Here is a 23,255-nt window from a genome sequence, read left to right as displayed (position 1 = left end):
CTTGATATATATATATATATATATATATATATATATATATATATATATATATATATATATATATATATATATATATATATATATATATATATATATATATGTGTGTGTGTGTGTGTGTGTGTGTGTGTGTGTGTGTGTGTGTGTGTGTGTGTGTGTGTGTGTGTGTGTGTGTGTGTGTGTGTGTGTGTTTTCCAAGGCAAGGAAAATGGACGAACATTACGCCCCGTTGAGCTCATTCGCTTGCCGACCAAGCGAATTTGATATTACCACCTGGAACCGAAAAACACAGCTATCCAGCATTGTGGGGACACACGTGTGTGTGTGTGTGTGTGTGTGTGTGTGTGTGTGTCATATACCCTCCCCACAATGCTGGATAGCTGTGTTTTTCGGTTCCAGGTGGCAATATCAAATTCGCTTGGTCGGCAAGCGAATGAGCTCAACGGGGCGTAATGTTCGTCCATTTTCCTCGCCTTGGAAAACACATACCGGGTTTGAGAATGCGCATTCAGTCAGCACCGGAATGACAAATGACCCGTACGAGGTCTAGGCGCCACCTTTCCGTAGCTGAAAGCGAAGACAGGCGGAATGATTCAGCAGTAACTTGCCATTTAAACTTTAACCTGGCGCTTTGCTCCATCAGCCCGGTAGGTTGCTTCTTGAACGTGCACCATGACCGCTTTATGGGCTCGTTAGTTTTTTTGTTTTAGTGGCAACTGTCACACTTGAAGGCTAAAACAGAGGATATGTTGGTGTACTCGGCCCCGTATTTAGGCTCTTAGTTCCCATTTTACACGTTTGACGCCGCAGTTAAAACTTCGGCGAAAGCTCATCCATGCTCATTGGTTAACACAGGGGGTAGGCAGTCAGCAGACAGAGTAATGAATAATGAAATGTTGGCATTCATTGTGCGTGTAGTTCTCGTATAGAAGATTGTCCAGGAACTCTAGTCGTGGTTATACAGCTCCCGCCCTCTTCTCCGCCCTTCTTAAAAAAAAAAAAAACGAAAAAGTTCGCACCCTCCCTTCCTTCCTTACTCTCCTCTCTTCTTACTCTCCTTACTCTCCTTACTCTCCTTACTCCCTTACTCTCCTGACTCTTCTTTCCGTTTCCTTTAATATTTATTTCAGTAGCCACAGTACGCGCAAGTCACAAAGCCCAGTTTCGGCGGCACATTCAAACCTCGTATTCGGTCGGCCGAACGTGACAGAAACACTCGATTACACCAGAGCGTAAGAACATATCAATTTATTCACGAGGCGCCAGAAGAGCAGACAAACAAGCGGTAGAAAACACCACACTCGCGCACTGCTTTTTTTTGCCTATCACCAGGAACGCTCGCAACAATAGGAAAATAATAACAAACACGTGGAGATCTCGGTGTCTCGTTCAAGGCGTGTCCTGTTGACCGACAAAAAAGAACAATCGTAAGCTGTAAAAAATATACACAGCATTCGACGGGGCAGTGAGATGATTTGCCGCACGATTTTATGACACAAACACACGCACGCACACGCTAGCATACACAACAGCCGACAACCGCACACGAGGTAAAGACAGACACACGAATTTCGCACAGATCGCAAATTGGCTTCCAAAACTTTTCCGGACGACATATTCGTTTCCTCGCTTTTGAGTTCTCAAAACACCGTCCGGAATTCAAGCCAAAGACGCGAGCCACTCGGCTTGCTCCACAACAGTTTTGCGACTCGTGACAGCTAAAAACAACAGTCCACGTGGGTGCACAAACAACTCTGCTGATGTGAAGAAAAAAAATCTAGCTATTAAATACTGTTAGTACGTTTTAGTAGAGAAAAGAAAGATTTTTAATATTGCGTAACTTACAACAGAGAGACGATGCTTTTGATTGAATTATTAAAATATGTCCCTGTACCCTTGACCGGAGCTGCTCGGACAAAACGTCACTAGCAAAAAAAGTTGATTCACGTAGGCCAAGCGAATTTAATTTAACAGGCAGTTAATTTTGAAAGACAACGATTGACACGCAACAGCGGTACGACGCAACGACATAATCCCACAGGCGTACACTTATCAGTTGACCTGCAAGACTGAACGGTCCCCCTGTGTATTCGTGTCAGTGCATACCGCAGGGCGTCTTGGGGAAACGTCTTAAAAGCACGCTCAAGTCACTGCCCTCCGGCTTTGATTGTCCCTTCGCTTCTTCGGATAAGAAACAAAACTTCGTTTCAAGGCGGTGATGACGTACCAGCACGGACGTCTTGCCACATATCGAGTATCGGTTTGAGTGCGCGTCCGGGACTTTAGTCGGAGCATTTTGTTCCCTTTTATAGCACGTCTGCGACCTCAGGATACCTCTGGGTGATCGCATGTCTCTAGACTGCGTCGAAGGCACGGTATACGGAGAATGGCAGGGCCAACACAAACAGAAACACGTTGGCACGAGAAAAAACGACCAGTAAAATACACGTAACATAATGAAGAGTACAGGACGCTTGTGAGGCCGACGAGCGCGTAGCCTTGAAGTGGCACTGACCGAAGACATGACCAAAGGGCCATTGGCAGAAGTACATGTATACAAATTTGCAACATTTGTAGCGGCTGCTATAAATGTTATAAATTTACTCTCTGTTCTAGGACCTGCTGTTTAAAAAGAAACACACGAATTAAAAGCCAAATAACTGCCACAAAGCATTTCGCCCCTATAGGAATGGCGTTTAGTATGAAAGTGTGAATGACTTTTTAAGAGTCAGAGAACAAGGCTTCATAAAAATTAAATAAGCACAATTTTCGTTTGTTTTAAGGGCCTTGTTTTACCATAAATAAGTTAAGAATTTGAACAAATATCTTTTTGCGCGAATTTTGATTCGCTGACACTTTTTTGCGTTAACATTTCACGCAGACGTTAAAGCGACCCTTTCGTTTCCACTGCCAGTGCCGATTAGACGGGACATTTGCTTTATTCGATGGAAATACATTTCTTTTGTGGCCGATAGAGGGCGGAGAGTGTCAGTGCCACTCCAAGGAACGACGTCACCACTCAAGGCCCTGCCTCCTGCATGTTAAAAACGTGGAAAACAGCGCGAATTGACGGGACGCAGAGTAGAAGACACACACACACGATGTTCTACTCTGTGTCCCGTCAATTCGTGCTGTTTTCAACGTTTTTAACATGCACCGACCAGCCCACTTGCTTCCCGTTCTAAGATACATTGTCTCCTGCTGCGGCCGTATTCCGGCGCTTTGCTCAGGTGTCATCTGAGCGCCACTTTAGCGAAGCGCCAAAAGCACGTGACGACACTAACCTCGCCTGAGTTGGGCTTATGTAGACGTCACACGCTTGACACTCGGCAATGGCTCTTACCATGGGACCTCTATAAGCTGCAAGCATGTGGGCCACTGGCTGCTTTTTGAGAAAACAACATATTCCTCTAAAACACGTCCTGGCGTAGCGTATAAACTTTATTATTATGCTAGCCTTTTTCGCCAATCGGTTTGAATTGTGGCCTTTTCGCGATTACCCCTTGCGATTTCGCGATTACCCATGGCCGACGTGTCCTGAGGTACTCCTGTTTACGAAGCGGTTGACAAACAAGAAAAACTTGTGTTATATCTGAGTAAAGTTTCTTTTCTTCTTTTTTGGGGGGGGGTGGGGGAGGGGGGGGTCGTTTGGCTGCCATTAGCGGCGACTCCTCAGCTTGTTTCCATAAATCTACCATCGACCACTTCTACATTTCGAGCCACAGCTAAAGTAGTCACGCCTAGAGAGGACCCATCGATGACTATGGTCACCCAGAACCTAGGTGTTGGGTGCCTGGCAAAGCGCCCGGATCCCGCAACGACAATTCTACCATGAAGATAGTGAGCAGGACCACTTTTGCCACGATTCAGGAGGGCCGTGGGAACTTGGCGCCCGGATAATACAGCGCCGTCGCACGTTGCTTTCGATCATCGCGATCATTTGGGTTTTCCTATTCCTGGTACTCTCGTTCAACGTTGTGCTGCTCGGACCCCTCTGCGCGCTCCTGCTCTGGTTGGTCATAGTAGTACACGGCGTCCACGTCAGTTGCCTGAGCCAAGTTGGCGCGCCTCCTGCCGCCTCCGCCACTTCCGTAACCCCGCGCCGGAGCGTCGTAGTCGTCCTGGTCGTAGTCGCCCGCCGGTGGGGCTGGCTGCGGAGTCTCGGGCCTTCCGTAGTCGGGCGGGGGTGGAGCGGGGCCGGGACCCGGTGGTGGTGGCGGTGCCGGACCGGGATATGGTGCCGGTGCCGGTGCCGGACCGGGATACGGTGCCGGTGCCGGACTGGGATACGGTGCCGGTGCCGGACCGGGATACGGTGCCGGTGCCGGGCCGGGACCCGGAGGAGGGCGCGGAGGTGGTGATCCACCCCCCCGGGGCGGGGGTGCCGGCGCCGGCGCCGGGGCTTGTTGGCCGTAGTCGTGACCGCCTCCGCCTCCGCCGCTCCAGGATGGACCGGCCTTGTAGAGGTCGCCGTTGAGGTTGTAGTACTGGGGCGACTCGTCGCAGTTGACGTTCTGCCACCAGTCGCACACGAAGTACCGCTGGTTGAAGATGGTGCCCACAGGGCACAGGAAGGCGTCGCTGCGGCCGTCCGACTGACATATGTGGAACACCTGCGATGCCAAGGGAACGTGCGTTGTGAATTTGGACAGGGGTGCAGTGTTCGTCTTGGCTAGCTACGTAAGGAACTCAACGTTTAGAATGGAAAGTTTTAGGTCCCAAAACTAGGAAATTTCAAGCGTCATTGAGGAATGATTGTAGCCGGGTTGGTATTGTGCCCAGAATAGTACGTTGAGCCAAGCTAATAAGGACGCAGTGCATAATTTTCGCCCAGGAATGTTTCACTAGAAGTCTTAAACTGCGAAAAAGTAGTTTACATCCATCGCTGCTTACTGCATGGTACGGTTGCGAAGACTATCACTGGTCAACAAGCTCGGGGTGATTTCTCTTACATAAATTATGAGCGACGTCACCCGTCAGGCCCTTTACGAGCCAAATAGGGGAAAGAGTCACGCTTGCAGCCACTGCGTGTGTACCTGGCATCGGGCCTCGGTGTCAGCATAGTACCCCGCCGGGAACTCCTGCGCCCCGCAGTCGAAGCTCGTCTTCGGGATGGTGGTGTAGGTGGGGTAGTCGGACTCGGGCGTGCCCGGAATGGCGTCCTCCAGGCGCCACTCCCCGTGGTCGCCGTGGTCGTGACCGTGGTACTGGCCGTCGTCGTGGCCTCCGCCTCCCCCGCCGCTGCCACCTCCCCCGTATCCTCCTCCTCCACTACCTCCTCCACCGTAGTCTCCTCCGCCGCTTCCTCCTCCCCCGTATCCTCCACCCCCAGTACCGGGACCTGGGTAACCCGGACCAGGAGTGGGACCTGGAGTTGGCCTGGGTGCTGGGCCGGGTCCTGCAAGTGGTTTAAACGTAAATGCGATTTTTTTATAGCTCGTTTATTCTATCTGTGAAACACGGGGTGATAAGCAGATGCACTGTTAGGATTACAAGGGAGGTAATTGTGGCATTTTAGGTTGCAAGACCGAGAGAACAGCGTGTTGGTGTGGCCTTTATCCCACCGTTTTGAAAATAGCTGCATTTTAATTTGACCCAACCTGCAGGAAGTGAGGGAAGCGTATTGTTCTTTCACCTCAGATCTTAACTGACAGTTTTTTTTTCACTCAAACTACTATTCGTCTGCCTTTTTTCCTGTACTAAAGGTTCACTTGAAATTTAGGGGATGTGGTGTCGACTTCGTCGTATTCGTCTTTCGCCACAGTATTCGTTCATGGACGCTATTGAAAGCGAGAGCAAAATTGAAAATTTACACTAATATTTTATCAGGCCTTTTTCTACGAAACATTGCGTCTTGTAGACGTTCTAGGTAACCACTGCACTACACAGGCAATAAAAAGCCACATTTTTCAGCGCTCAAAGTGGTGCGATATCATGCACAGGCCAATACTGTACAGCTATATAGCTAAAGGAGGGTTACATACTAACTTAGGCTACATATATTGGAACCTGATGTCATACAACTCGGTTAGCATCTAACTTCATTCCGCAAGGTATAAAGGCAGCGCTACCTGAAACACGGCCGTAAAATTATTGAGGTGGCATTGAAGGTAGTTGTAAATGTTGCGTTACTACCTTACCGAGCCGAAGTAGAGATTGGGTTGGTCATTTTAAATTTTGTTTCGCCTGCTTTATACGCAGTTCTTTTCAGAAGAAAAGTGAATTTAAAACTGCCGCTTCTCGTGGACCTTCGCCCTCGCCAATTAGATGACCTCGGCAGTGACAACATAATCGACAGTCAGCAGAGCGAAATTTCGCGCAGTTGAATCCTATTGAACAACCAAGACCTACGCGGGAACAAGGGAAGGAGGTACCTGGTGAAGGACCCGGGCTTGGTCCCGGCCCGTAGCCTGGTCCCGGGGTGGGTCTGGGGCTTGGTCCTGGCCCGTATCCTGGTCCCGGAGTGGGCCTGGGGCTAGGTCCGGGTCCGTATCCTGGTCCCGGCGTGGGGCCAGGACTTGGTCCTGGTCCATAGCCCGGTCCCGGCGTGGGTGCCGGACTTGGTCCCGGCCCGTAATCCGGTCTCGGGGAGGGCGACGGACCAGGACCGGGCGTGTAACCTGGGCCTGGTCCCCCGTTAGGTGCAGGAAGGTCAACGTCGGGGCCCACGTTGTCGTCCCAACTGACGCCTGGCGCTGGGCCGCCCCCGTAGTCGGCGCCCCCGTCATCGCCGCCAGGAGCGCCACCGTCGGGCCGAGCGTAACCTCCGGCACCACCACGGCCTCGCGACTGGCGGGGTAGCTGCGAGGAGTGAACCCGGGGCGTGGCACTCAGCATCGACGTCTTACATTCTTACCGCACATGTACCGTTAGTGCTTTGTAGCAATGGCGCCAGAAAAACGCAGAATTAACACAGACAATGGCGTGTTGTAAATGTTCAAACATTTCTGCAAACAGCTTTCAATTCCGTACTGCTCGTCAAGAGGTGAAGCGCTGAGGCCTGGAATCCCATCAGCGTAGGTTTAATACGTTGGTATGGTTGACGACGTGTAGCGTACAATGAAACGCTGAAATGCGAATGCCTAGTCGAGCTGACCACATTACGATTCTCCGGCCTAGCAATAGGCGGCTCTTATACGGTAGCGTATTTAGATATTTGAGTTTATTCACCCCCTCCATGGAAACAAGTGTTTTTAATATCTTGAGGCTGCACGCGTCCACCATAAAAAAACGCGTGCTCTCAGCTGCATGTTGCGTGGCTTTTATACTTTTCTTATTTTTACTTTTGCCTTGTTTTCCAGTTGGATTTGACGCACCGTTTACTTTAAGAGGATCGCGTCAGTCTCTTCTATCGTTACCAATTAATACACCCATTCATTCTCTTACTGCCGAGGTAACCTCATTCGTGTGTCTTTACACGCGAGCGCGTGTCTATTGACGCATCCCGGACACGCGGCATCATTCCCTCGCAGAGTGGCCTACTGACCTCCCATATGCCTCTGCAGGCCTCGGTTACATTTAAAAAGGATTCACAACCACTTTTTATCTCTCTCTGTTTTTCTTGTTCACAGCGGCTGGCGTTCAAGCTTCCGGCATACCTGTCGCGCGCGTGCACCCGTACACGCAGTTCGCTTTCCCGCAGCATGTGTGTCGATGCAGCAAAGCCAGCTTTGCGGGTTGCGATGGGGCGCACTACGATGCTAGTGTGTGTTCTGGGCGAACGTTAGTAATACCTCCGGATTGATTACACGCACTTCTCAATGAGGAAAAAAGAAATTGACTTTTAGTGTGCAAACACTTTGGCGGCCGCTAGTGTGGTTTCGCGGTGGCGTTGTAACCGAGCGAACGATGGGAAGAAAGAACACTGAAAGAAAACGAAGAAGGGGAGTGTCGCGAAATTGTGAGGGGGGGACGGCTGTTTGCCGAGGCTGCGCGATACGCTCCTCCGAAAGTGTGAGGGGGAGGGCAGTTGCCGAGCCCGCGCCGGACACGTGTGTGAAAACCACCCACCCTCGATGTCTAGCGGCGCCCGATAAAGAAAACGCAAAACCAGGCATTCATGAATGCGAGCGTCTTGTTCTTTCAAGTTCTGCGTTCATCGGTCCTTTGGCCCTTCTTCGTCGTCCTCGCCATCCGAACCGCGTGATATTTGTGCGGGAAGTTCAAACACGATTTACAAAACATGCTCGGTTGCGCCGACGCACTGCGAGATAACGGCAGAGTAGCGCGCGCCGTCGTGCATTCGCTGATCACATGATCACTTCCTCACTCACAGCAGCTACCCGTCTTGACGGAGAAGACTGCAGTTCACGCTGCGCACAAATTTCGCATTAGGGAATGTCGTAATCGTCAGACATTTTTTAAAGCGCCTAAACTTACACCTGTACTACGACGATGCACACCGTAGTGGATGGTTTCGAATACAATATACACCCAGGCGTTTTCGTTTTTCGCATCCACCAGGAAAACATCCTCTGTGGCCAGGAAGCGAACTCACGACCTAGTGTTTAGTAGTGCAAAGACTTAGTAACTGAGCAACCACGGTGTCGCATTACCGAATAACAAACCGGTGGAGCAAGTTTTCAGGAGGAACCGTTTTGGAAAAGCATTTGCTGAACTGCCTGGGTGATAAATACGTATTACTTGGAAGTCTGAAAAATGAAAAGAAGGAAGTAACCTTTTACTATTTTATAATTGCTAGCTTTTGCATAAGTCATAAACGGGGCTATCATATTCAGTGATGTGCATATCTTGAGCCAACATCTGAAGCCACCGATCTTCAGTGGGCGTATATATCAAGCTTTTTGGCGGCTTTTTAGATCTTTTATAGGCGCGGCCATTCAAACATAAGTTCTGGCTTGGTATTTTGTGCTACTCCCTGCAACTGGTCGTTGCAGGGTAGTACGTAGTAGTAGTACGGTAGTATACTGTAGTACGGTATACGGTATACGGTACGGTGTACGGTACGGTACGGTATACGGTATACGGTATACGGTATACGGTATACGGTATACGGTATACGGTATACGGTATACGGTATACGGTATACGGTATACGGTATACGGTATACGGTAGTATACGGTATACGGTAGTATACGGTAGTATACGGTAGTATACGGTAGTACGGTACCGGTAAACCGGTAGTACGTTTTACAATACTTAATTAGTCAGCAACCAGAAAAAAAAAGAACATACGGGTTGGGAAGCAACGAACGGTGAAGAAATTATAAAGCGAATAATTTTGTTAGCTTGCAGTAGGCGGCAATCAAATGCAAACAGAAAATGACCCGTAGCACCGTCTCCCCGGGCTTGGTTTGTTGTGGCATGTAACCCATCGAGTAAAGCTCTCTCGCATTAATGATGCTGCTACGATTGCTTAAAGAAACACTTACCCTCAACCTCCGTGGTGGCCGGGCGGAGAGGTGAACCGCCAGCGAAGCTGTAAAAAAGGGAGAGGGAGAGAGAAAGGGAAATAGAACATCATTGACCTGAATTGAAATTACGCCTTTTGGTTCTGAAGTAGGCTTTCCTTCATTAACAGTTTGCTACATCGGCTGATCCTCGGTTTAGTTCGTTCTATTTACGCTCGGCTCATTTAATGTTATCAGTCTTTGTTCGTTTAACATCATTTCGAAGTGAAATTAGTATCAGGACTTGGCTGCCTAACATATCCCTATGAAACACCGAGGTTGCCCCGCGACATCAGCTAGCAAGCTTGTGTTATGACAGTTAGGTTTGAGAATGTTAATCACAAAATATTCCAAGTGCGGGTCGCTCTTTTGCTAGACTTCATCTAGGCTGGGACTCGAACCCCTTACGTGGCTTTTCTATGCCGCGTGGAAACATAAACGCATTAACAGCGACAACTCACCAAATAGAATCACGCTCAACCAGAGCCTCATGTTGAGTGCGTGCCCACTGCAAAATAGAAAACAAAAAGCAAGGACATTATAATGTGCGATGGTAATTAATAATTCACGTAAGGTAGCTGTGAAGCTATATAATTGTGGTTTGTGTGTTCTTATACCGAATTTTAAATAGTACTTAGAAAACATATTTCCTTAACACAAAGCATTTTTTTTTTTCACATACCAGAAAGCTCACAAGCTCGATAGGTCAAAAAAAGCTTTCGTTGAAATGTTTCGCGTTAAGAAATATGACGAAAATAGGCTTTTAAATAGCAAATGCAAGCTACTGAATGGGTTGCGTGGTTTTATATGTATAAACCATTAAAATTTAAATGCGTATATACTAGGTTAAGTGCATACCTTGATGTCTTGAATAAATTATGCGGGAGAGTTAGAGAACATTACCGTCTAGAAATCCAAGTTGACCGTTTCTTTTTTAGTATTTCTGTCAATATTCTTTTTTTGATATGGGGGGGGGGGGGGGTGAGGTTGGTTTGGACTTCGCAAATCAGATAACGGCAAATGCCGCGTAACTTAAACTTCCATCATTTGATCATCTGCTGGAAGTTTGTTCAACTTTTAATGTTAACGAGTGAGTGAGTCGGTGAGTGAAGGAGTGAGGGGGGAGTGAGTGGGGGAGTGGGGGTATGAGTGGGGCAGTGGGGGAGATAGTTTGGAAGTGAGTGAGTGAGTGAGTGAGTGAGTGAGTGAGTGAGTGAGTGAGTGAGTGAGTGAGTGAGTGAGTGAGTGAGTGAGTGAGTGAGTGAGTGAGTGAGTGAGTGAGTCAGTGAGTGAGCGGTATCTCCCTCCTTTTTCTCTTTTCCCGTGTCTGACTTTTGCTAGCCTAGCTGAAAAGCGAAAATATGGGATTTGAAGCACGAAATCACTTGTATGCTTGAAAATCCTTAAATCTTTGAAACACGTTGGTAGTGCTACACAAAATCTCATTTCTTGAAGGGAAGAACACAAGGGGCATCCCCTTCAAACATCCCAAGACCCTTGCACACTCGTGTGAAAGGTGCCGTGAGACCCCAGGGTTGCACTTCTGAGTCTCACATTTAACAAAAGACCGAAACCCGTAAAGTCGCGCCTTCCTTGCGCAACCGAGACCTCGAGAAGCCCTTTCCCATTAACACGCTCGCGCAAACAGAGCTTCAACAACAGTGCCCCCTCATCTTATCCGAAACCACCCAGGCGACGAGCTTGCCTGTGTGCACAGTGTAAACAAAACTCTGAAAACAAAGCGGGCCTTAAAAATCGAGAAACAAAGGTGTGCTCGCCGGCTCATCATGTACCCGTCTTCGTTTTTTCCACGCTCGCCTTATCTGGCGTTTTCTGCGAGCAAGCCACGGAGAGTGAGTGTTCGTCCCGTAAGGGCACGTCTTGCGCGGAGGTGAAGGCTGCTCGTTGCATGACAAGGGCCACTGTTACGCAACCTCTCACCGCCACCACTGCGGGCCCCCGTGAAAGCGCGAAAACGCTAATGACCCGCGTCCGGAGCCGGACTGGAGCATGCCGGACTTTGTAGGTGCGTGTGCATGTGTCTGTGCGCGATGAGCGGTATTGTGCGCGACCTCGGCTGGCGGAAGTGAACAGCCGGAAACTCGGTCTGGCGGAGAGGGAGCGTGCACCGCGCCGGCGGCTGCGCGACGCGTCGCGCTTTTTGAGCGCCCTTTTGTCAGCCGCGTGCTCTTCTGTTGCGCGCGATTGGGAAACAAAAGGTTCGCCCCGAGACCTTCCCCGGCCCTCATGTGCATCACAATGGCGGCCGCTATGATAATCTTGACCCGATTTCGGCACTTTTGGGCCGCGACCAGCGCGTCTGCGACTTGTGCGCGCGATCGTCTGCGCGTCGCGGTGTCGTCTGTTATTCGTCTGCCGAGGCGTTTCTGCGCCCCCTTCTCGTCTGCTATCGCCATCTCAGATGTCATGGAAGATTAGGGAAACGCGACGGCGCACTCTCTTCGCTCCGAAAAGAAATGAGGATAGTGAAGGAGACGCGTTTTTCGCTCGTTATGTCGTGCTTTCGGGTAAGGAAGCAAAAATGGAGACAATGTTTTGCGCCCTTGTCGATGGCCCAGAAGACTGTCTGTTTTGTCTCGTGAATGAAGGCGTACGCGTTTGCTGTTATGAGGAGATTGTAGAGATTATTGGGCGTCTCTGTAACTACAACCCGTCCAGGCGAACAGGTGAAAGTCACAGAGAATGCTTTTTATACGATGCGAAGCATTCAAAAGCTGTAAAGCTTTTTTTTTTTGTGCCTGTATGTCTACAATTAGGAGAATGCTATATGTTGGTATTCTGCTCATATGTCATCTCTGGTTATGCCATTCCTGTAGAAGCCGCTGTTGCTAGACGTCATGCTGTAAAGGGGCGGCAGCAATTACGACCAACGTGGAATAGGAAGAGAAAGAAACGCGCAATAGAAGATAACCGTGATAACGGAAAAAGCGACGAAGGACACATCTGCGGCAGCACGCAGCGACTTGAAGAAAACTTCCTGAACCAACACCCTGACTCGTGCACACCGCACAGCTAGTCGACGTCATTGAACCCAAATGCAGTCAAGACCATTCAACGCCAGCTTGTATCAGGCTGAACCTGATACTGTGGCACCCTTAAGGGCCAATGACGGATGGAAATGAGCACCTAGGCTACAGTATGCATCATATCTTCATGTGGCCATGTTCCAGAGTATCTGACCAACACACGCACGTAACATTTTGCATAGTATTCCCCAAGAGGTTAGCCTAAACCAGCCCGTGCTAAGAACTTTAAGCAGCTCCAGTGCTAAGCAATTGCCACGGCCAATGATTTATGCTAAGAACTATAAAGGGACCATAGTTCTTCAACCATAGTGTTGCTTTTTCCTTCGAAGGCATGCCACGCGGTGCAAAATACCATGCATGCAGTAATTTCCCAGAAATCTAGGATGCAAGAGGAATGTGTGTACACTTTTGGGGGGCGGGGGGGCGGGGTTACGCGCTTAAGCTACACCTAGGCTAGGAGGCGCGCTTTAGTGAAGGTCTGCGGATTACTTTACACCACCTGACACCTTTAACGTAGGCCACAATCTCGAAACATGGTGGTTTCGTTTTCGCCTCCATGAAAAATACGTCTACCGCGGCCGGGATCGAAACCACGTCCTTGTGCTCGGCACCACGACGCCTTAGCAGCGGAGCCAACACTGAGGGTGTGAGTGAAAGAACGCGTACACGCCTGACTGTAAGTGTGTGTGTGAGTGTGCTGCGCGTCGACTGGGCACGAATAAGATTCACTGGTTCCTCCCCTTACAGCGCTCCACTGCATTGTTTTTTTTTTGGACATTTTGTGCTTTGTCATTGTTTTTATATAACCAACAATTGCGTTGATATAGTTTGCTATAATGATGTCATCTGGTTTGCTGCATGTTTATAATTTGATTGACTGGTTGTTGAATGTGCTTCGGTAGTGCTGCTGCCGTTGTGCTACATCAGGGACGGGGCCTCGTCAGGCGGCCCGATCGGGCTCGATCAATCGGGATCAAACGCCTTTTGCCCCGTTTACCTCGGCAGAAGATTGAAAATTATTCTACTTTGCGCGGTGTACTTGTATTCTGCCTAAACAAACAAACAAACAAACAAACAAACAAAAATACAAAGTTCTCTTATTTACTACAGTATGTCCATCTCCGCGTTCTGGTTAGACATCATCCTCAGCACCTTGGAAAAGGGGCAATTTTATGCCAGGTGGCGTCTGCTGTACTGTCTGGGCCCCGATTGTCGTATGCTTCCCGGTCAATTACTCCTAAGTGCATCTACTTCGTTCGTTCAGTACTTGCGGAATCCATTGAACAAATCAAGAAGCAATGGCCTACTGAAGGAGCCTTTGCCTTTGACAGAGACGCTTTTTGGGGACTTTTCCACGGCCGCCGAGCAAACTCCTCCACTCGCCGACCTTGCTTATCATTTCCTTGGTTCTCCCCGATTGGAGTGAGTCTACAGCCAATAAAGACGTTCTAATAGTGTACACGGAAAAAATGAAATTATGAAGTTATAAATAAATAAATAGATGGAGACTCGGCCAAAGTGGGAGCGGGTGGAGACGGTGTGGTCAAGGGGCCAAAACAAGTTTACATGCGCAAACAGATGCCGGTGGCGAGAGCGAATAAATAAATACAACCAACATCCCATGAACCGTCCCCCTACGCTTTGGCTCCACATGTCAGCCAAATATGGTATGTATGTTATCTTCCGCGCAGTGGAATACTCTTGCCAGGTTATTAATGCTCGCGAAACGCTGGCCGTACAGCGTACGCATCGCACCAGAGCACATCTAGCCGTATTTATGCCTAGTAGCTAAAATTTACACATCATTGTCTACAAAACCGACATCATAAACCTTGCAAGGCGCAAGGGGTTTGAACAGCCTTGAAAATCAGCTGGTTCGTTATGACGCATCATCATTCACGCACAGATGGCCCTGTGAAGTTTAAAACCACTTTACGCCCCGTCTCCTTTTCGCTTTTTCATCCCCCTCCTTGTTTTTCGCGCGGAGTAGCTATGACATTCTGGGGAGTCGCCCGTGCACCTGAAGCAGAACGTCGCTCGGAACTCTTTGGTTTGGCCCCATGGTGAATTGCGACGGCATGACATAAGGTTTGCAGTGAGCCGTGCACCGCCAACCTTACATGTGTGTGCCGGCTAGTTTGGGGATTGACCTGACGACCACAGGCTGACGCAAGTTCACACGATGCCGGCCTGTACAGTTCTTTAGCCTGCGGAGCGTCAGAGACGGGAGGTTCCGAAGACGTTGCCTTCTCGAACGTTATCGGTGGTGAAAATAACGAATAATCGGTGATAAGTACTTCACCAGAAAAACGCAGATTATTACCGCGGTTCTGTCGCTTCGATTGGAGTATTGCTTGTGCGCACTTGCTCCACTAGTTTTTTTAGGGGCGAAGCCCCTTAAGGAATCGGGATGTTGGCGTCTCATGTCGTCATCGTCTTTCGTCGTTGTATTCTCATGTGGTCACGGGACTAAAACACCGGGACACTCGTTTTCCAACTCCTCGCGTTAGAACTATTCATCTTCGTGGGCAAAACCGCGTACTAAAAGAACACACCGGGACACTCGTTTTTCGTTCGCGCTTCCTTGCTTACTTCATTCTATTTCACTCCGCACTCGCTTTAACTTTAAAATTTTGCAGTTCTCCGTTTCCAATTTCATTTCTCCTCCGTCTTCGTAATTGGGATGTCGTGTATATCACCGCGCGCTGTGTAGCAAGAGAGGGACTTAATCTTTGAATACGCTTATACACTGCATGCTTCGCCCCTCCCCAGGTTTCACGTTAGTGGAGAAGGTCATTTATTTATTTTTTTAATACGAAAGGGTTTTATTCTTGAACACACCAAGATTTCGCTGACGTCATATCCGTCACGGAAGTGACGCCAGTACAACGAAGCAAACGGCCTGTAAAGGGTGCACCCCTGCACAAAGCGTCTTCTTGCGGGGAAGCAACCTTTAGTACTAAAGAGTACGTTATACATAGGGTTGTTCGTTTTCGGGTTTCATATTTTAACACGGAAGTGTTTTATGCCGCAATACCCCAAAATTTCACTGACGTCATATCCGTCACAAAAATGACGCCAGTACACCTTTGCCGAAGCGACCCGCTAGCAGGACGCCGCTCGCCGAGCACACCCACAAGCCAGCCACCTACCCGCAAATAATGCTCCGCGGCAGATTTCAATGCACATTTCACTTCGTGTTTTACTGATTGCTAAGACAGGGGAATCAACCGCAGTTTTTTTTAGATGTTTGCACATTATTTATTTATCATTCACTATCTCCTTCCTAAATTTCTATTTTCTCTTCGGCTTCTTCTGGTGTTTTCTTTTTTTCATTTTTTGCCTCTATCTGTTTACGCTATATGTAAGGGTGGCGCTGGCGTGGTTGTTGTGTCCGCAAGCTTTAGAGCCCCAATAGGGAGAAAATTTAAACTTCCCTCCAGATGGCCGCTGCCTGCACAGCAAACGTCACACTTTTCTGTTTACCCGGCAATTTGGAACAAACCCGCTGTTCTCTTAATTTATGCCATGACATAAGTTGAAGAGCGGCGCATTACTAAATCTTTGCGAAGTGAGTTCAAGCACCGTGACTCACAACAAGAAATAATGCGGGGAATTATTAGTAGCGCAGTTTTTTAAGCTTGAGCTTGGTCAGGCGGCGTTAGCAAAAATAAATACAAAAAAAGAGAAACTGCGCCGCCTGTAAATGATGCACCACCGCAGATAGGCGCCTGCTCGAGTGTGAGCACAAGGGGCATATGTGTATGAGCCCCCCTTGCTATTCCGTAGCTCTTGGACTCGCTTGGACTCCATTTGTTTGGACAGCGTCATCACGCCAATAAGCTCGCAAATATAGTCTTTCTGGGTTACTAAAACTCAAAAAATATTGGCGCAACATCCGGCTCAACTTGGCCCCACCCTTCAACACTTAGCCTAGCCTATAGCAAGAACATCTCAAAAGCTAACAAAACCTGGCAAAACTTAGCAAAACTTAGCGAAACCGGAAGAAGCTAGGTAGATCCCCCCATCTGCTGTTTCTCCAGCCTTGCACCTCTAGTGCGAGCTGCGCTAATTTTATTTTTTAAAACTTAAATCGTCGAAAAAATTCCTGCTCCCTCTGCAAAGCTTCACCCCAGAACTCGTTTACATTAAGGTTGCCTAAAGCTTTCATGCGTCGTGTCCAGCCTTCAGATACATTTCGGTCGCTTCCGCCCTGGATGTTTGTTGGTCTTTTCGGATCGCCGTCGCGCTTCTAGCTTCACTGTGCTTGATATTATGCACGCCAATCCACGTTAGGAATTAACACAAATTTGCCCGTAGTTCGGGCTTCTTGAAATAAACTTGCAGAGAAATACAAAAATAAAAAAAAAGCATCACGTGCAAAGCGTGGTGTTGGGCTATAGTCGGAACATAGTTTAAGGAGAGTTCATGTCTGTTTTCACGGCCTTTCTCCTCGGCTTGTCTTATGCACTGTTTGAAACGCACTCCTTCTCAAACTAAGCAAAATATATTTGAAACAAAAACGCAGAGCGTAGAAGGGGTTCTTTCTCTTACGCGTACAAGGAAGGGCATTTGCGAGAAAGCCCGTGGAAAGGCACGCTTAGTGACTGAATTCAGTGAGAAACGCAGTTGGTTAGCGCACCAATTATCGGAAACGCTGAGGCGGTTGATACTTTCGTCACGTTTAAGCGAAGAATACCGGTAATGCTTTGTTTGCCCATAAGCTAGCCTTCACGAAAGAACGGCCGAAACCCCGTTCTTCTCCCTGTCCGGTAGCGTGGGAAACCGGAAACTGTTTCTTTACACGCACAATGCCGTCTCACGATGTGTGACGCCGGTGCTAACGTTGAACTACGCTGAGTGGACAAAACTTGGCAAGCCTTCAGTTTGACTCAGCATTCTTGGCATTTGGAGTTTAGATGTACGCATGATACCTGCCGTGACGTCGTCCTGAACATACTACGCTTTGCGGCAAAACCAAATTTCTTGCGAGAGCTTCGTAGTTCTTGGACTCACTTGGTCTCCATTTGTTTGGACAGCACCTCCAGGCCAATAAGCACGCAAAAAATTTCAATGCAAAGGGTATTTGTCGTTAATTTCACAATATGAGTTTCCCTAGTATCTTAATAGCTTCACTGTACAATCATTTCAGCGGTTATAAATATCAATATTTTTTTAGGGGAGGAGGAGGAGGAATGCCTTTAATGATGAGGTCAGCCTGGCAGCGAGCTTGCTACTCCACATATGCCTAGAGCGATGAACTTGGAATTTTTAAGGATCACAAATAATGATACTATAGCACAAAACATGTCCGCATGGACTGCAGTTTTTTTTTTTCCTTTTAAGTAAACTAAAACATACACGCTGACCTTGAAAACACTTATATGCAGTTCGCCCTTGAAGAAAATGAAGCGCTACAGTAGACTGTACATAAAAAAAAAGGCCGACAAGACGGGCACTGCATGTCCAATTTGCGCAGCGCATGTTTTGTGGGCCTTTTTGCTGCTTCATACGCGTTAGCGCTTCTTTTGTACGCGGTCTTGGGTGATTGCTATCTCACCATACGAGCCAGTCATGGGAGCTTTACTTCAGTGACTGAGCGTGAAACAAAAGCTATAAATGGGGCTCTTCGATTTACAGTCTCGGACTCACCGCGGACTCCCCGAGAAGCAGTCCGGCATTCGATTTTCCCATGTATCCTTATGGCTTCGGGGAATCATCGGACTACCCGCGGACTATCCGCGGTGAGTCCGAGACTGTAAATCGAAGAGCCCCAATATTGGCTGCCATCATACCGCAAGTGATTGCGAGGAAGTTATCTTTGGTGAGCAAACAATAGAATGGATGGGTTACATTTGGGTAGCTGCCACAAGCATTTGGACAAGCATAAAATGCCTTACCAAGCAGAAATGCAAGTCGCCAACCGGTGTCATAGCAGTGAAACGTCTTTAAACATAGCCAACTGTGCATACAGAATAAAGGTAAAGTAACTGAGTTGGGAAAAAAATTTGAAAATTGTGGAACTGTACGGGAATCGATCTCAGAGACTCCGGAATGTGGCGAATGGAGCACGTCATATCGGAGACCACTTAAGCTCGCTCCTTGGCCTCGCTGAATGGAGGTGAACCTAATGAATGCCTTGTTGCCGTTGACATATGAAACGTCTACATTGTGCGTCGACGCAGCTCAGCGCGTAATTAATTTAACGTTGCTTGACGTTGTTAGGCTCAATGTTAAAGGGGCCATGGGTACAAAATGCAACCTCGTCCTGTTTAATAGAATTATCCCTCGGTAACTCACTTAGCTCCATAATAGCCACGAAAAAAACGTTTTCTAACCGAAAAAAGAACACGAGAGATATTGAAAAACATTCAAATTTCGCGCCGTAGTGACGGAACTAGGGCATGAGCGACGTGTTATGGCCCCCACACTAAAAACATTTTTATGGCTGTGTTAACTGCGCGTTGGAATTCAAGTGATGCGATCAAACGGAACTAGAGGCCCCCACTAGAACCACCCTATAATGCTTCTTAAATCGGCTGCCAATTTCACGAACAAGATTATGTGACGTCATAGAGAAACTGCGGGTAAGTGACTTTGGAGTCGCCACTGCTTCGTATGTTTCCTCTTATAGCTGGGTTATTTGTTTGGAGTTTGCGATAGGATTGGTATCATTGTTTTCGGGACAAAGCAATCTTTTTGATAAACCAAACTTTTGTTTCGTCTTCGTGGGCACTTTAAGGTAGCCACACGGTAAGGCTGAATATAATCATAACAGCAAGTACGTTCAGGTGGATCAGCCAGTGACGATAACAGCTGAAAACGTTTTATGGCCATTTTATGAATTTTCATTTGGCTGTCCTGTCAACATAACCGATCGAAATTCTCACATACCCGCTCAATGGGGATTGGCCAGTGACGCTGACAGCTTCCTTTTGGGGCTCATGGCCGCCGTCAGGGGCTCATGGCCGATTCACCAATTTTCATGGGCTGCGTCGACATATCTCACGTGAAGGAGCACTGTTCGGCGTTCGGTTGGACAATCATGCTTTCGCATTCACAACTCATAAGAAGTGCTTAGGTGTGCTCGGATAATTATTTGGGGCATCATGCAGTACAGGAGACTAAAAATTCGACCGCTGGAACTTAAATCGAAACCTGTGACCTCCTAATGTATGTAGCTGAAGCTGGGGTGCGCAGGATGAACCCCAGAAGTTTCGTGCCAGACGTGTTGCCCTAGTTCGACAGAGAAAGAAAGGAAGGGGAAATAATGCCACGGATACTGGCTCTACTTCAGAGGTAGCTAGTGCGATCAGTGGTTTACTGTAAGCAAAGTCGAAGCGAGCAGAAAATTGCTTGGATATAAATTTGGAAACATACGAAAACCAACAATTGGAAAGGCTTTCTGGGCTATACAAGCAATTAGATGCGCGTGAAGCGCGTCGACAAAAAAAACTGTGGTTGATTTCTCTGTCACAGGAATCGGTTAAACACGAAAGTGAAATGTGCAGCGAAGCATGCAGCTGAGCATTATTTGCGGATCGGCGGCTGTCTTGTGGGTGTGCTTAGCCAGCGACGTCCTGCTGGCGGGTCGCTTCGGCAAAGGTGTCCTGGCGTCATTTCCGTGACGGATATGACAGCCGTAAAATCTTGGTGCATACCGGCATAAAACACTTTAGTGTTAAAATATAAAACCCGAAAACGAACAACCCTAAGTATAACCTACTCTTTAATACTAAAGGTTGCTTCCCCGCAAGAAGGTCCTGTGTGCAGGGGTACACCCTTTACAGGTCGCTTGCTCCGTTGTACTGGCGTCACTTTCGTGACGGATATGACGTCAGTGAAATCTTTGTGTATCAGCAAATAAAACACTTACGTGTTAAAAAAAAAAAACCACAGCAATGTTTTCAAGAAAACGAACAGGTTCGCATTGGCAGTTTCACTGGTTGCGGCACGGTCAGTCAACATCGGGGTCGGGACGCTATGGTATACACTGCCAATTATCTTTTTGACTTAACATTATTTTGCGCTTCCAGCAAATTACTTTCGGTCTCAACCGGTTTCCCGACGGTCTCTATACAAGTATAATATCATTATGTATGTTTCTGTCCTCTGGCATCCCTCAAAAAAATTACGAAAGGAAGACGTGCGTGAGCGCCCCAAGAATCGGCCATACTGCATGGTCTATGCACGTGGATGTACGGCTCGCTTCTGCAAAAAGCACGGTCCTTAAGTGGTTTTTCGTTTCCACGTTTCCTGCTCTAATAAGGGCTAAGTGTGGCTTGCGCGATAATTTACAGCGATCTGAGGACCACACAGGGCAACAGCAATCGTGCATTGCAGAACAACCGCCTTGAGCGACAAGCTAAGCGCAAGCCACCACCTAGCACAAATGTCAGCCGCTGTGGCGACCTATTCCCAAGTGAAAAGCAGAAAAAAGAATTCCACCTCTATTCGGACAATACGCTTTTTTTGCGAGGAAAATTTCGTTCATTAGGTGTTTCATCTTCACGCTTTTTACTTCCACGAATCTCGCTAACCATGACAGATCCTTCGCGTGTGCTCACGAAATAAAAAGAGCGAGCTGCACTGTTCCTAAGACGCTGGAGGCCTTTTTTTATTGTGAAGAAAAGCGTCTGACGAGGCGTGAAGATGTCTCGTTTTCCCATTACTCATTCGGCATGTCAAAACCTACGCGCGTACGAAGCGTGGACTGCGGAAGGACCGAAACGGCGAAATGAAAGGGATACATAACGCGTGACTGCAGGATGAGCAGACTTCAAGCGGTGGCGAGAGATGGAGGGGAAAAAAAAACGTTCTCTCGCGCTTAGTTTTCTTTCTTTCTACTGGCAAAAAACGAGGGCACTCCACCTTGCAAGATAGGTGAGAATTTCCTCACAGCCTGCGCTACAATGCAAACGACACCGACGTTACATTGTCACCCTCCCGAGTGCGCACTACGTTTTCTCTTTCTTTTTCTTTTTTTTTTTTTTTCTTGCGCATTTCTGCGTGCCCGATTTGCTCTTCACCGCGCTGGTCCCCCTGAGAGCTCGCGACGAGTGCTCCGTGGTGCGCGAGCTTCCAAGGAGGGGGATTAGAGGCTCACGTCCCAAGCTGCCGCGGAAGTGAGCACCGCACGATCCCGTGTTTCCGCGCACTCGTGATCGTCGACAGTTGTGCGCGCTTCTACCGTCTTCTCATTTCTTCCCAGTGCACCGGGGGAAAGTATTCGTGTTTAGCGCGTGGATGGAACCCGTGTTTGACTTGGCGCCTGATTTCAAGCTCTGTGCACATGGTGTTTCTGTCGTTGGCACCGTATAGCGGACACGGAGCCACGTAGGCGACGTCTGTGTCTACGGCGGTGGATCATAAAATAAGCCACTCGGTGCTGCGTCTACCGTAACTGTTCTAAGGAGACTCGTGATACAAAAATTAGCAGTGGCTTAGCTTGGCTATGCCATGATATACGTAGCGTGAGCTAAGGTTCAGCTGGTTATTCTTAGCGTTCCTGGTTGTCTAGGATTAGCTGATGATCATGTTTACTGCTGCTTCAATGACACACACACGGTATGCGCATTATATGACACATGCATATTTATCGAGCTGCTCCGGCGCAGCGTCACCAATCGCCCCAGAGCTAAGCTGGTTCCACAGGCGCACGCGGGTGTTGCTGCGACGCACGAGCCATCGGTTCCACACCCGGCCACCCCTCGCATGATCATTAAGTGGACCGGGCCGCCACGTGCGGAACGGAGGTCGGCGAAGACGCTGGGCGCGTGGGGTGTGTGAGAGACGCCGGGCAGCGAGCAACGTTCTGTGCGCCGTGTAACGTCACTGCTCCTCACGCATGCGCAGCACGCCTCTCCAGGAGCCACGCGAAACAGCTAAACCTCGGCCACTGTAGCTCACGCTAAAAAAAAAAAAGAAAAATAAGAAGGCCCCGTGTATCTGAAATTCAGTGTCTTTCCACTCTGTGAAAAAGTATTAGCGGTGAAGCTGGGCGCAGACCAAGGAGTTCATAAAAAAAAAAAAAAAAAACATTGGTTGGTAATACTAACGAACGCTAACACCAAAAATGTCGCTCCGGAAGCCCTTCAAGCCGCGCGGGAAAACTCTGGTCAAAACGTCACACCAGGAGCCCTTCAAGAAGGGAACACAAAACTCTAGCTCTTCGGTGCGAAAAGATTCCGTTCCACGCCAATTTATCCACGCACTCTAATTTGGAAACCGATGAATAGACATCTTCGCCGTAAAAACACGTTGTTTGTAATTTGTAATTGAGGACACTCCCTAGTTAATACGCTGAATGAAACATGAAAGGACTATAGTTTTATTCTGGGGGAAACCATGGGGGAAACCATGGGCCCTTACATAGACAGGACTCCTCCAGAAAGTGCTTGCAATGACGTGTCACAGGTGTCACATTGCAAACGAACTTTATTCTACCGCATGTAGAACGGCTTTCGGGTTGCCCAAAAGTCTAGTCATTTGTTTCGCGTCCCCATCAGGCTAGCTACAATTTGCGTCCTCACCCCATCTTGAGGACATGAGTCGTGCAAGTGTGGCAGCAGTCCAAAAAAAGAAAAAGGAGTGGCTTAGCTCGGCTATGCCAGGATGTAAGTAGCGTGAGCTTAGGTTCAGCTGGTTATTCTTAGCTTTCCTGGTTGTCTACGATTAGCTTGATTATCGTGCTTACTGCTTATAAAAAGATTTCCAATCTAATCCAATCCAATCCAGTCGTGGTGGTGGCGGCTCCGGCGAGCCAGCTGTGCGCCGTGAGACGGCACTGCTCCTCGCGCAT

The 23,255-nt window shown here is 48.3% G+C and overlaps 1 protein-coding gene across 1 annotated transcript; it reads right to left on the bottom strand.

Annotated features, from left to right (window-relative positions):
- Positions 1-3,639: 3,639 nt before the first annotated feature.
- On the bottom strand, positions 3,640-6,834 carry LOC144153150 (uncharacterized). The gene is made up of 3 exons (XM_077684801.1): positions 6,372-6,834; positions 5,034-5,338; positions 3,640-4,610 (listed from the first exon to the last, which is right to left on the bottom strand). Exons 1-3 carry the CDS (start codon positions 6,832-6,834, stop codon positions 3,948-3,950), a joined length of 1,431 nt encoding a protein of 476 aa, XP_077540927.1. The 3' UTR covers positions 3,640-3,947.
- Positions 6,835-23,255: the final 16,421 nt, after the last annotated feature.

Source organism: Haemaphysalis longicornis, unplaced genomic scaffold (genome assembly GCF_048455015.1).
Source record: "Haemaphysalis longicornis isolate Haplotype H1 unplaced genomic scaffold, Haemaphysalis longicornis Haplotype H1 scaffold_9, whole genome shotgun sequence".
In the NCBI taxonomy this organism is placed as follows: Eukaryota; Metazoa; Arthropoda; class Arachnida; order Ixodida; family Ixodidae; genus Haemaphysalis; species Haemaphysalis longicornis.
The sequence above is the reverse complement of the archived record's forward strand: the minus strand, read 5'-3'. Positions and strand labels throughout refer to the sequence as shown.